Raw genomic sequence first — 14,533 nt, forward strand, 5'->3', positions numbered from 1 at the left:
GGCACATACTTAAACATGCATCTGCTGATCACAGTAAATGGTATTTTGAAATAGTTTGTAAACATTTGACTTCTCTCATTTAAAGCCTAATACTTTCTATTAAACATACTTAAAGAATGAAAAAAACCATTAAAATAAACATTTTTACATTGTTGTAGTTTTCTTTACAGAACAGCAACCAATCAATTTTTTTATTATTAATGAGCAGACAGTACTCAGTTTGTAGAGAAATCCATTATTTATCTACTGTATAATAATGTGCCCCAAACATAGAGAAATATAAGGTTTCATTAAACACTTTGATTTACATACATTTATACTTAATTGCACTTTTTGTTTTCATCACAGTGCTTCTGTAATATTAATAGCAAACGTTCTAACAGCAGAGGGTGATAGCGATCTATTTTAGTTAAGATGAATCAAGGTTGTCATAGTGAGATCTTTTAATGAACACAAATCGTAAATATATATATTTTTCAATTACAAGGTACAGTATAGTACATGCAGCATAACACAAACTCAACAACATATATGAAGTGACACTATCTAGCCTGTATTGCACTCAATCAAGACAAATGCCAAATCTAGAACTTTTTCTCACATGTTAAAACTCTACTGCACTAATAATCAGTCACCATATGTTTGTTATTGTGTTCAGATTTCTAGACAGGTACTTACTTTCATGCTGTTACACATTGTAAAAGTAAACACAGTAAATACATACACTACTGTACAACATCAACCTTTTATACATTTAAACACTGAAAAGCACAATTGTCAACTAAATATTATGGACTTTTGACAAATTATGATGCACAGTTTATCTGAATCTTCTGAAACGTTGTTATTTATGGGTTTGGATGTAGAATATGTCCATGGTTGGTTCTGGCACATTGTTCATCCCCATGCTTCTGTGGGTATCTGCGTGTCACTGGCTAACACGAAGGACAGATGATTTGGGAGTAGTATGCCTCTTTGGGCAGAGAATCCTGCTAAAGGCCCTGCGGAAGCTACTGTGGCAAAGTGGGTACAGGCACGGGTTAATAGCAGAGTTGAGCCACAGGAGCCAGAAGGTGACCTCGTACCAATGATGCTGGATGCACCGCCCTCTGCAGGCAGCACGGATGATCATCAGTAGGGTGTACGGTGCCCAGCAGATGGCAAACACACACACTATGATGGCCAGGGACTTAGCAATTTTCTTGTCCCTGGACAGGCGGCTAGGATGGGCAGCCCTGCTGGTCGTGTGATCTAGTTTACCCAAGCTGGGAGAGGAGGACTGGGAGTGGATAGAGCCTCTTACAGCCAGTTTCATCCCAACCTCGGAGTTGTGGGACAGGGGGATACCTTTCCCCTGGGCAGAGGCAGTTTTGCTCAGTTGAAGGTGGAGCTGGGCCTCCCTGCTGTGGAGCCTCCTCTTGCGAATGCTGAGGTAAATGCTGAGGTTGAAGAAAGCCACAGAGATGAAAGGAGAGAAAAACTCCAGCATGGAGGCACTCAGCAGGAAGTACCAAGAGTAATAGAACTCCGCAAAACACTCATCCTTTGGCACGCTGCTTCTGCCCACCACCAGCTCCCAGAATATGATAGCTGGGCCATACAGGACAAAGGCTAGCACCCAGACAGCAATCATCTTGATTATGGCTTGGTGAGTCATGCCCTGTCGTGCACGGTAACTTACCTGCAGTAAATATAAGGAGAAATAAGAAAATATGCTGAGAGGTACTGCCAGGGGGTCCCACAATTGTATTAGTTATTGCTGCATCCTACCATTATTGTAGAAATGGGGGGAAATAACAATGTGTTTAGCCATAAAAAGGTAGACAATGTTCATTTAACAGCAGTGATTGAGTTAAACAGTATAAAAAGGTGCATTTGTATCCAGCAAAATATGACTGTCTTAAATGAATGTTATAAAGTGCTAAAAGTAGTAATATAATTCAGTCTAAAATTTGAAATACATAGTGATGCATTCATTTGTAAGCATGATAAGTAGTGGTGTAACTGTAACTGGCAGATAAATGCATGGGAGTAAAAGTCTTACATTTCCTCAAATAGCAGAAAGTTGAACCCACATCTGAGAGTTTCACAATATAATGATTTGTTTGTGGAACCACATAGCATTTTGTGAAACGGAACAAGTGAACTTTCCAACATCGTGACATCATGCACTAAAGAAAAGTGTTTAAATTAGTACTAAGTCAATGGCACACCTCTTATGAACACTTGTCTCAATTAGTGTCACATCCTATGTCCCTGTGCACATTCTTGTTCAACGGGCAGCGTACTTCACCCCTCTCCAGCTCTGAATGTATGCCCCTGTTCTGAATGACAAAAAATGAACTGCAGTTCCTCAACAAAGAAGATGGAAAATGGTTCCACTTATGTTTGTATAAATTAATCGGTATACAGTAATTATTGCCCTCAATGGACAAGAATCAGGTGTGCTCATCAGAATCAGAATTACTTTAATCATCCTTGGGGGACATTGATTTTCGTGATAGATGTTCCTTTATAAAATGAATATAAAAAAAGATGGATAAGAAAATATAGACCCTTATAGGGATTCATTTTAGCCCCATCGTATAATTGTGAGATACACAATATATTTTATAATACTGTGTAGTTTGTTAATGGGCTGACATTAATGGACGAACATATGCATAAAATCTAACTCTGTCTTTTCTGTCAAAAGCATAACTTTGTGTCATGTGGCTGTTGACGATCCTTTGTCTTTCATTGTTCAGAGAGAATGCTTTTAGGAAAATGCTGCTTGGCAGCCGGTGGCCTGTTTCTGCTGTGATTGATCTCTCCAGGTTGGAAGGACCATGGCACGGAGGAGGATCTCTATGATCAAAGCTAGCTAATTAAAGAAGAGGCTTCCATCTCTCTGGTGTTATTTGTATTCATTGCTCTGATGTTAAGTGTTTGCTTGTGAAAGGAAACAGAACACTCTCTTTGTCTCCCATGCCAAGCCTCATCCCACCTTTGGGTTAACACCCACGTGTGTAGGATACAGTCAGTCAGCTAATGCACAGACAAGCCCCAACGAGAGGTTCAATGGTTCTAACAGCTGCAGAGTTTTGGACATGTTTGCTAATCACTAGATATGTGCCAAGATGGGCAGAAAATAGAAAATGAAAATAACTGATGCAGTTTAATTGGGCTTCAGAAAAAGTATGCCGCGGAGGAGCGTTGCACTGACATCGATTAAATGATTTGAATCAACTGAGGCGGTAATAATAAGTAATTTAAAGCACAAAAGAAATTTTTTTCATTTTGAGTTTGTCAACACAACATTCAAAGTTGCCCCCATCACAGGTCAGATTTACTCTCGTATTTTACAAGCTTTGTCATTTTGCCTTGCTATGTTTGTATGTTCTTTGAACGGTCCCATTTGTGTAGCTTCCTTTAGATGCATACTTATGATGTGGCATCTGGTTATAGAGGTTGAAACCCAGACACATCCCACATACTACCAAATGAAAAGAAAATAAAAAATACAGGCAGAAGGTGAGATCACAGACACCACCACACACTTCTACTGCTTATTGATTTAGAGAGATCTTAAGTCTATGCATTGTTTTTCAGGCAAATGCTCCATTATACCTTTAACAAAATATGTTCTGCCTCACTCATTGCTATGTTTCCTGAAGTACAAAAGTTGTGAGGTATTGTTTTTTTAATCTACACATTGTTTTTAGGAAAATCGTACTCATTGTGCCTTTAAGTTTAGTCTTTACATGTTACACCATTGGCGTCCTGCGTATTTTCTGGTAAGCCTAGTGCAGTCCAAAGTCAAAATGTGACTTTTTTTTATCTTCGTCATGGGGAAGGGCTATAATTAGGGGTGGCACTGGGCCTGAATGGGTCAGGAATGATTAACCTCTGCAGATGGGCACTTTTGGGAGAATGAGGTGGTTCTGCCCCTACCAATGACCTGGGAGACTCCCCAGCTAGCAGGGAACGTTCTCACAACTTTGGCTAACGTTACCTACAGGTTCTAATAATGTTTTAAAGAAACGTTTTAATCTGATGTTCAAAGAACCTTTTTAGGATGTTTATTATTTCAAATAATGTTCCTATAAGGTTTAAGGTGAACTAAGAGATAACGTTTTAACTGCAACATTCAGAGGATGTTTTGAGGATGTTATTAAGGCCTGAGATGACAGAAAGTTTTTTATAAAACATTCCTTTAATGTGATATGTTAACAAAGGTGGAACGTTTTGACTGCAACATTCTGAGGATGTTTTTTGGACGTTGTTGAGGTAACATATTATAGATATTATTTTATAAAACATTCCCTCAATGTTACATGATAACAAAACAAGAAAATGTTCAAAGCAACATTCGGATAATGTTTTCAGGAGGTTATTCTTTTTTTATAAAACGTTCCTGTGATGGCAACACGGTATTAACACGGTCATGGACAACGTCAGATTTATTTCTAGAGCGCTTTAAAAAACAAACTTGTTGCATTTGTTTGAAAAGGATGTTTTAAAAAAAATCTGATGTCACCACATTTTCCTTTTGAAAAAAACCAACAAGCACGTAATTGATGATAAGCTGTAAGCAGATATTGCATGTTTGCGGTGACATGTTCCCAGTGTGAGTTCCCAGCTAGACATTTTTGGTGCTAAAAACATTCTGAGAATGTTACCATTCATTGTTCTAGGAATGTTTTCACCGGGAAGTTTTATTTTGGTTCCCAGAATGTTCTTCTGAAAGGTAGGATAACGTTCTTTAAAAACATTCTTGAAATGTTTGGTGATAACCTTCTTAAGATGTTTTTGGTCATTGTTAGAATATTATGCCCTACTGTTCTTACAGTAAAACGTTTTCAGCGGGACGTTTTATTTTGGTTCCCAGAATGTTCTTCTGAAAGGTAGGATAACGTTCTCTAAAAACATTCTTAACATTTTTGGTGATAACTTTCTTAAGATGTATGAGCGCATTGAGACAATTAATAGGACGTATACTGTACACACGAATTTCCAAGCCAATGCACTTATAATCACACTAAGGTATGTAGGCCCACAGTATTCATAATATCATATGTGTAAAATATCAGAAAATAATCACACTTTATTTCTGACTATAAAGGTTGTGTCTCGTATGTAGGTTCTAACTGTTAGATAAGCTATCTGTCCGTTTGTGGTTTGTGAGGGCTGCGTATAAACAGTGTCCACTGTTTATGCATAGTGGATAAAAATCGTTATTGCACCTTTTAGATTTGAGACCGACAGACATAGAAGAACGGACCGACTGAAAGCCTGCAGCCTGCACTCATTCCCTGCCGGATTGTTGCCGTGAACGGTTTGTTGCGTGCAGCTCTAGCTTTTTGCCAGCATATTCTTTGACAACTTTGCCTGCTTTTGCCTCACACTCATTTGTATGTCTCTCCCAGGAGGAATCCAAGGCCTTCCACACTCCCAAGACCAGCCAGGCCTCTCTACCCACCCTGGAACAACTGTTTCCCACTGCCGCCATAACCAACTTCCACTCCCAGCTTCCCTTTTCTAATAAACAAATGTTACTTTCACCAGCTGATACCGAGTCTGATTCTGGGTCCCCTCCAGTACATGAGACTTGTACTAGCTGCTGGTCACATTTAAAAAAAAGAATGTTTTTAGAGAAAGTTATCCTACCTTTCAGAAGAACATTCTGGGAACCAAAATAAAACGTCCCGCTGAAAACGTTTTAAGAACAGTAGGGCATAATGTTCTAACAATGTTATCAAAAACATCTTGGGAAGGTTATCAAAAACATCTTAAGAAGGTTATCGACAAACATTTTAAGAATGTTTTTAGCGAACGTTATCCTACCTTTCAGAAGAACATTCTGGGAACCAAAATAAAACATCCAGCTGAAAACGTTTTAAGAATAATAGGGCATAATGTTCGAACAATGTTATCAAAAACATCTTAAGAAGGTTATCAAAATCATCTTAAAGTTAACAACGAACATTTTAAGAATGTTTTTAGAGAACGTTATCCTACCTTTCAGAAGAACATTCTGGGAACCAAAAGAAAACTTCCCATTGAAAACATTCCTAGAACAGTGAATGGTAACATTCTCAGAATGTTTTTACAACCAAACATTTCTAGCTGGGTCACCAGTCAGAAATTAAGCCACAGACCACAAGCAGTAAACATGTATATGGCTCAAAGAAAAGGACTGTTCAAATGTTGACATTATGCTTTGAATGAATCCTTTACTCATATAAAGAAAAAGCCAATTTATTACGATCTGAGTGGAAACTGAGACGAGGAAAGTCAAGTAAGTTTACCTTAATGTGACTATGACATAATTTCAGATTGTTTAGTAAATATGGCAGGTAAGTGAGCCATGAGTCACAATCCTGAATTGCTTTTAATGGCTGTGTGCAGTACAGATGTGAGGCATAGGATGTTCCACTCACTGCTCTGGTGACGGACAGGAAGCGGTCGTAGCTGATGAGGACAATGTTGAAGACAGATGCAGAACAAAGGAGGTAGTCCATGACCAGCCACAGCTTGCACAGTCCGCGGCCGAGTGTCCACTTTCCTGTGAGGATGTAAGGCATGTACACTGGGATGCAGAATGCCCCTACAGAAACAATTAGTGTGAGGGATTTCAAAGCATACACACAGAACGTCTTCAATTATGCACATTAAAAATGCTAAATGGGGATGGGGTGGTGGGGCGCCTTTAAGTAAAGTGATACCTTAAAATATGTTTACCTTTATGAACTAAAGGGAATAAGGTGAGTGAATGTGAAAGCTCATAGAAATATTGCATTACAAAATGTATCATTGCTGCCAAATAAGGAAAGAGAGAAAAATAGTGTTGAAGAAGTGTTTCCAAGACTCTCCACTTATTATATTGGTTCCATCATTTAAACTCATTAACAGCTGCCTAATTCATGAATGTAGTCCTACTCAGCTATACTTAGTAGTGTACACATTTAGACTACAGGGACCAAGGCAGGCATAATCAGTCTTGGGTGCATACATCATAGCAAATCATGAAAATAGTATTTATTTCAGAAATAGCTCATTATACATGCATTAAACTTCACTCAATATCCGGTCTCTACAGAAAAACAAATGCTTGACTTACCTACAAGAAAATCTGATATTGCCAAATTCAGGAAGTAGTAATTACATTGTGTCCTCAAACTCTTATCCACTTTAAAAGCGAAAATGACCAGTGCGTTGCCCAAAACTATCACAACGACCAAAGTCACCATCATTACCATCAAAATGACAAACATGGGTCCTGAAAAAACGAAGCTGCTCTGGACTCTAGTTGAGGTGTTGTCAAAATAGTACCCGCTGGAGTTGGATTCAGTTTGTTCCACCATGGTCCTGATATAATGGTGAGGCTGCTGTCGTTATATCCTCAGTAGACCAGCGCTGATAATAGTAAGCATGCAACAGGTGCCAGGCGAATAGACAGTGCATCCAACTCCCCCATGCATGCTCTGAGAGCTGCGCTTTCCTGTTCAAACTGAGCACAATGTTCAAGAAAATCCACGAGAGAGCGCACAACGCACTTCACAAAACGCTGTCTGACTCTGGACACTTGATGAATTACGCATTTTATAGCAGTGCCAAAGGTAAGGTAAAGCGTTAATGTAGCCTACTTCTTCAAGCGAAGAATAGCTTAATTTAGCACACATTGTATGTAATGCCATTTTATGACTGTCAAGTAATTCCAAACACTGACACGATGTATTGTCGAGATAATCAACTGTCTCGAGAAGATTTACAATATAAAACGCCACAGAAAAGTTGTGTTCTCTTCTGCACAATCAACAAGTTAGTTGTCGTATTAAAGAAACAGGGTGAAAAAAATAGGTTTTGGAAGTTCATGATTGAAATTGTTTGCACTAATATTTGCGCTTTTTTAAATGTCAGAGTGAATTTCATTCTCTCTCTCTTTCTTTTTTCTCAATGCTGTCAGCAGGGTAAACTGATCCATGTGATTAATAGTCCCCAGTCTATCTTTTCCCTGCCATTATCCATTAACTGATCCTCATTTGATTCACAGACACAAACAATTGGCTTGCATGTGCACACCAGGGCCGAATTCACCATATACATTGGGGGGGGGGGACATCCCCCCCAATATTCAGATACGCTCAAAATGTCCCCCCCAATATATAGCCTAACTGATATACATTTTTTTAAATAAAATTGCTATTCTATAACTTTTTTATTTTGGCTTGTATACTTGAAAATCTTGATTTTCTTCACCAAAATGATATATTCTTTTCATATGTAAATTGGTTCCGCCTTTGTTTGTTTATGCATACCTTTATTTTGTACCCGGGGGGTGTATTTCGCTGTTGCACGTCCGAGTCCAGCTTCAGTTAGCGTTGATGCTCCAAGCAGGTCAGTCATGTTTTAATTTGCCCTCCATCAGTTCTGGTATCTTTTTCTAGTTAGCCCTAAACTATATTATTTTATTTCGTAATGGTAATGTTAATGAACCCTCCGGTTTAGCTTCTTTGTGTAAATAACTTGTAGTTCTGATGTTAAAACCGAACTTTTCAGGAATATAGGGGAGTGATTTGTAAAATATGCATAAAGAAAAAGTAAATCTGTTTACAGTTCTGTTTCATATGGGTGTTGAGAGAGGTATCCATAGATTTCCTAATTTTGCTCTCAAAGTGCACCAGATTGAGCATGCCCCCCGGACCCCCCTAGAGGAGGTTAGGTCCACCACCTGCCCCTACAGTGCAGCACACTTATTGTGTATTATATTGTTGCCCAGGGGCGGACTGGCCATCTGTAGAATCTGGAGAACCACAGAACGACCGGCCACACGAAGAGAAGGGCTTAGATGCCGCGGCAGACAGGGAGAATTAAAAAACATTGATACAAATCAAAGAAAACGAAAAGAAAAAGGTGGGGCCGAGAAGGCAAGAGAAAAAAAGGTGAAGTCACTCGCAGGTGAAGCATATAAATGTCGCAACTTGACAGATCTTTTTGGCAGCAGCGGTGCCACAAGCACTATCATCAGCAGCTTACAACAAGTGCAATATGATGAAGAGAATGATGAGGGCGCGAGTTCAGATATACAGCCAGCCTCCTGCATTCAGTGGCGCGGCGCCAGGGTATGGCTGGGGTAGGCTACAGCCATACCAAGAAATGGCTTAGCCCCACCATGAAAAATGATGTTAAAGTAAGCAAATTAAATTAAATAATAAAATTATCTGGCGTTATAATATCAGCGCGGCCGCGGTCGGATCAAAATGCCTCCGAATGCAATTTGAATAGACCTACAGCCAATCAGAGCAACGAAACGTTGGGTCTGCGTTATGCATTACTGATTGAGATCAATCGGAACCGCCATTCAGTATCCCCATTGGATCTTCAACGTGTACTATCATACGTCACGTTCACAGTGATCCCTTTTTATTTACTACAAGACAAATGTGCCGTTTTATTTCATACAGTTCCATTTTGATTGACACAGGGAAATAATCTAAACCTCACGCGTGGTGTTTCACTGTCAAGGGGGGCGATATAGCGTGTATGTAATTACATCGCAAATACTGACTTGAGCCCCACCACTGTATGGGTTAGCCCTACCATACATTACCCAACAAAAATACTCTGGCGTCGCCACTGCCTGCATTCATGATGAGGGACAGAGAGTTGAGCTGGTGGAAGAACCAGCTCAACTGGCACATACAAGTGCAGGGCAAGAGCAAGAGGTGGGTGAGAATTATCCCTTGAACTGCATAAATGCAGCCTAATAAACAGCTGATTTCTAATAACTAATAACAAATAGTACTGTTTGTTTGTGTGTTTACTGTTTTACGATGTCCCATGTGTTTAAGACATCTGAGGAGTGTCCTCCCTCTTTAGGTGAGAATTATCCCTTGAACTGCATAAGCCTAATAAACAGCTGATTTCTAATAACTAATAGTAGGCTACTGTATTTTTTTTTCTGATGCCGAACGACAAAACAGGAGTGAGTGTGAGGCACATACTGGATGTATCTCACTGAAACTCTCATCAACACTCCTTGTGAGATTCACAGTTTATCACAGTAAAAGTCTTGTCTCCACCTCCAATATGTGTAAATGTATGTATTTCATGTACTCGTTTAGATACTTGTGGGTGTATAACCTCCCAGTGGCACACAGTGGAAGAAGCTGTAGACCTTATTTGCATTCTGATACTATCCTGCCAGTCCCCCAGCTGTGGTCCAAGAGAAATGAGAAACACTACAGAATAGTAGAAGTGACTGAAGGAGCCCAGCTTGAATTACTGTTATTTTCTCACAAATGGAGCCACCACAATTTTACAGAGTTAGTCACGTCACAGTTGCACCAGAGGAACCAGTGCAGGCAAAGGCACACAGCAACCGTAGGAGTTTCAATGCAGATCCACCAATGTGGTTTACATTATGAAAACTTAAATCCGCTTTTTAGAGTCTGACCCATGGCAATCTTCATTCTTCCTTTTGAGAAAATAAAAATGACTGTGTGCTGTTGTGGCGATCCAGCATAACACAACAGGAAAGAATTAAACAGAGAGGAATCAATAAAACACAAACACAGATATAGCTGATAAAGTAATTATTATTTAGTTGTTGCAACAAACAATAATAATGAGGAGTACATCACCTGCTGCCACAGCAGCCAATCGCGGAACTGCCCCCCAAGACCAGAAAGATCTCAAGTGCTTTAAAACACACACGAACATACACTTGAAACAGCATACGTGGCAGAGATGTTCCAACCTTATACAGTCAGATATGTTGCATCCTCTGAGTTCTACATGATCCCAGATGTCATGACCTTATTTAGCAGCTACCACACATGCCAATGTATACAACTGCTGGTGAAGAGTTTTAGCTTGATTGCCTATAGATGGGCCTCCTTCCGGCAAACCAAATGAACAACACACCGTCCACTATACTGTAGCTTATACCATGTGACATTAATGAATATACCAGAAATACGCTGTAATAAACATTCTGCTATAACACTGCTTTTATAATGTGAGAAATGGGAATGATGATCAAATTCAACATTTTTGTTATGTAAAATATAAATAACAACCTTTTTTTTAAATATTGTACCTTGTCAGAGAGAGAGGCTAAAATGACAGATAACCAAGTCAGTCATGACAGGGGAAAAACATACAACTACAAAATAAGATGAATTATTCACAAACCATCCCTATGGCAATCTCTGGTAAATACTGAAATTGTTGACTACGTAACTAAGAACTGCATAATGTACAATGTTGTTGTGTTGTAAGACCTTATTTGGCAGATGGTGAATGGGAAAACAACATACAAAAACCATAAAAGAACTAGAAGAAGTCTAGCTTTGGCAGTAATGGTTAGAAATTGATATTTAGAAGATGTGTTTGATCAACGGCAAATGTTAGAACATTTGTTATTGATTGCTAAAGGGCAGTTTAAGAAATACAGTTTGGTTTTAAATACTTTATAATGTAGTAGCTTAGTGTACTAGATACATAAATAGCATGATTAACTGCTTTTCTCTACAGGATGACTGAAAAACACATTGTGTCGTGGACAACAAAGTCTCAGAGTAGTCATGGAAACTCACGCTGTGCCGTCATGGAAACTAATGCACACAAATAAAGGTTTACACCAGTGCTATAGTATTAGTGTCCAAAAACAAAAAGGTATGCCATCATGAGGTGCAAATCACAAGACAAATCCTCATCATAAGTAAAGCAAGGATTTTGATTTTGATTTTGATTTGCCTCTACCAGACTGAAAATGTTCACAAACAATAAATAATATATGCCATAATATAAAGATCATGCAGGTGTGTCAACCAACCCAACATTAATATTAGATCATTACTGCAAAGGTCATTCTTAAGTTGATCTTTATACCATACTGAGAGCTACAGGGAAATATCAAGTATGGTATCTATACAGCTCAATGTGTATTCATTGAAATATAATTATGGTTTCCTTTTGTAAAATATGTTAATCTACTGCATACATATTAAACAGAATGCAAGGAAAGTGTGTCAGACAAGCAATGAATTTGGCAGGTGCATTGTCGCTGGATTTGGTAATACAAGTGCGGGGACTCATCTGAAAATGGAGGGCACTCAGAAACAAAGCAGTGCCACAGAGGGTACACAGAGGCTCTAGTGTTGCTGATTATACTGTGCCCTGCTGCGGCTCTCCATTACTCTAGTACTGAAGTGTTTGTGTTTGGATGCTGGGTTGGAGAACTGATGCTATCATACTGTAACAGTGTGCCTATCCACAGTAATCACAGCTTAAGTTAAATGTTAACACGTACAATATCCCGTTCCTCCCTTCAATCCTCAATATCCATGGCCGTATTCATCATTCTTGGTTTCAAATTGTCTTCATATCTGAGGAAGATACTGTATTTTGACGTATAACAATAATTGATGCATTGTATTTCATGATATCTATTATATTGTTAACCTGACAATTTTCTTTTATCAAGGTTTTTTTTTTAGGGTTTAGAAAAAGATATGTGTGCTAAACAAGACTGCAAAAAAAACATTCCTGGCATACTAATACAATTGTTTATTCTAGCTTTTTTCAATGTTGATCCTTGTTAGACACTTGACTTTCAAGTCAGGCAACACAGGTGAAAAACAAACCTCCTAACAACCTTAACATTGATTGTTTAACAACCATACTTACAGCAATTTTCTGATAAATACTGAAAGTGTGATTTGGTAATCAGGAAATGCTCCCATTGTGTCAATAAGACTTAATTTTGCTGGTGGATGATGGAAAAACAACATTAAAAAAATAACTAAGAGAAGAAGACTCCCTTAAGCATGAATGTTGAGCAGGTTAGGTGTGCAGTGCACAAGCTAGCAAGCTGTCTGTACTCGATTTGAATTAAAAACAAATCCACGGTAAGATGAGTTTTAATCATTTTGGTAATGCAATTTTAGTATTTGGGGCAAAAAGGCCTTATATTGTCATTACATAATGCTGCATCATCAAGGATCAGGGAGAATTCACTCATGATATTTGAGTAATATGCTTATATATGCTGGGGTATGGACTTATTGCAATTTGAACGATACAGAAACATCCCCTGGTAGTCTTCATCTCCACATCAAATCAGAGCTGTTCCGTTTACATAATAAATGCTAATGATAAATGAGAGAACTGAACTCATAGTTGGATAGATTCACAGCCTCACCGTCCTTTAAGCAGAGCTGCAGCGAGATGAAGGGTGTTGGCATTTACCTTTTGCTCTATCCACAGAAGCTCATTGAGATGCATTGGGTGTGCCTCTTCGTCACAGTATTTTTGACTTGTTAAATATTTCATTTCGTTTTCAAAAGCTCCAAGCTGGGTAATCCATGTATCACTGTACTCCACCCTTATAGCAACATTTATAGTTGGAGCAGGTTGTTATTGTTAACATCCCAGTGCAGTTATTATTACTGTAATCATTATGTATTATTATATCATGTTTAGGCTAAGAGAAAAAAAATGTATCAGGCGTGTTTAGAGCTGCTGTGTATTGTAAAATAAAGAAATATGGTATTTTATTATTTAATCATGGATATAATGGCAAACATATATTTTATATTTTGTTTTCACCATGTACACAGCTCTGGTTGTTTCCACTGAGACGTTTTAGGAATACTTGCTGCTTCCATTTTCTTTCATTTACTTTTGAATGCATTTCAGCTATTGTGGTGATAACAATGCAACAATAATGCCATGGAAAAAAGGTTGTTTACTTCAATAGCCTTGCTAACATTGAGCAGACAAATAACCAGAGGTAATCTATCCCAAAACAGTGGTCACATCTATCCTGCTGTTTCAAGACAGTAGAGCAATTTTTTAAAATGATTATCCCCCATGAATAAGTTATTTAGTGTCCAACGTCTATCTGTGCTGTTGCAACACGCCTGCTAGAATAATAGCTTACCATTAAGATCCACTGGGGTTCATTCGAGGAGGAAATAATACATTTGAGAGCATTTTAGAAAAGCAATGCCGATGTCTGTAGATGAGTCATATTTGATGTCAAAGTTACTTCATTAAAAACTATAAACTTTCATTTCCATATATAAAAAAAATGTAAGGACACAGAAAACAACTCATTCCGTGTGCTTGTTATATATGTTTATTACTGTGCCCCGATACACATATGGCCCATCCACACTTTCTGATTGGAGCTCGTCTGAACTATGTGGGTGTGTACTGACGGTGCTTGATTGACCTTAATCTGACTGACCTACCAGTTTTGAAAGGCCATACCTGGATCCTTCTAATGAAGGTTGGTGACCTCATGATATCACAGCAGGTGTGTAGCTGTGCAGGGAGTTAAGGTTGGACACAGCTAAATAAACCACTTGTGTTAAACTGTATATTGGGGCAGCACTGTTTACGTGCTGCAGCATACTGTTGTCCTGCAAAGTGCTGCCTTCCTTCTATACAATTATCTTTTCTTGCTTCTTGACAAGAGAAGCAGCTGAATCCCCGTTTCGAGGGAGCTTTGAACAATGTGTTTTGCACCGCAGGTAAGCAC

At 38.6% G+C, this 14,533-nt stretch overlaps 1 protein-coding gene across 1 annotated transcript; it reads right to left on the reverse strand.

Annotated features, from left to right (window-relative positions):
* Window positions 1-928: 928 nt before the first annotated feature.
* Window positions 929-7,262, reverse strand: LOC117488947 (histamine H3 receptor). Its single transcript, XM_034138137.1, has 3 exons — window positions 7,103-7,262; window positions 6,423-6,589; window positions 929-1,681 (listed from the first exon to the last, which is right to left on the reverse strand). Exons 1-3 carry the CDS (start codon window positions 7,254-7,256, stop codon window positions 929-931), a joined length of 1,074 nt encoding a protein of 357 aa, XP_033994028.1. The 5' UTR covers window positions 7,257-7,262.
* Window positions 7,263-14,533: the final 7,271 nt, after the last annotated feature.

This window comes from Trematomus bernacchii, unplaced genomic scaffold, assembly GCF_902827165.1.
Source record: "Trematomus bernacchii unplaced genomic scaffold, fTreBer1.1, whole genome shotgun sequence".
NCBI classification, from domain to species: domain Eukaryota; kingdom Metazoa; phylum Chordata; class Actinopteri; order Perciformes; family Nototheniidae; genus Trematomus; species Trematomus bernacchii.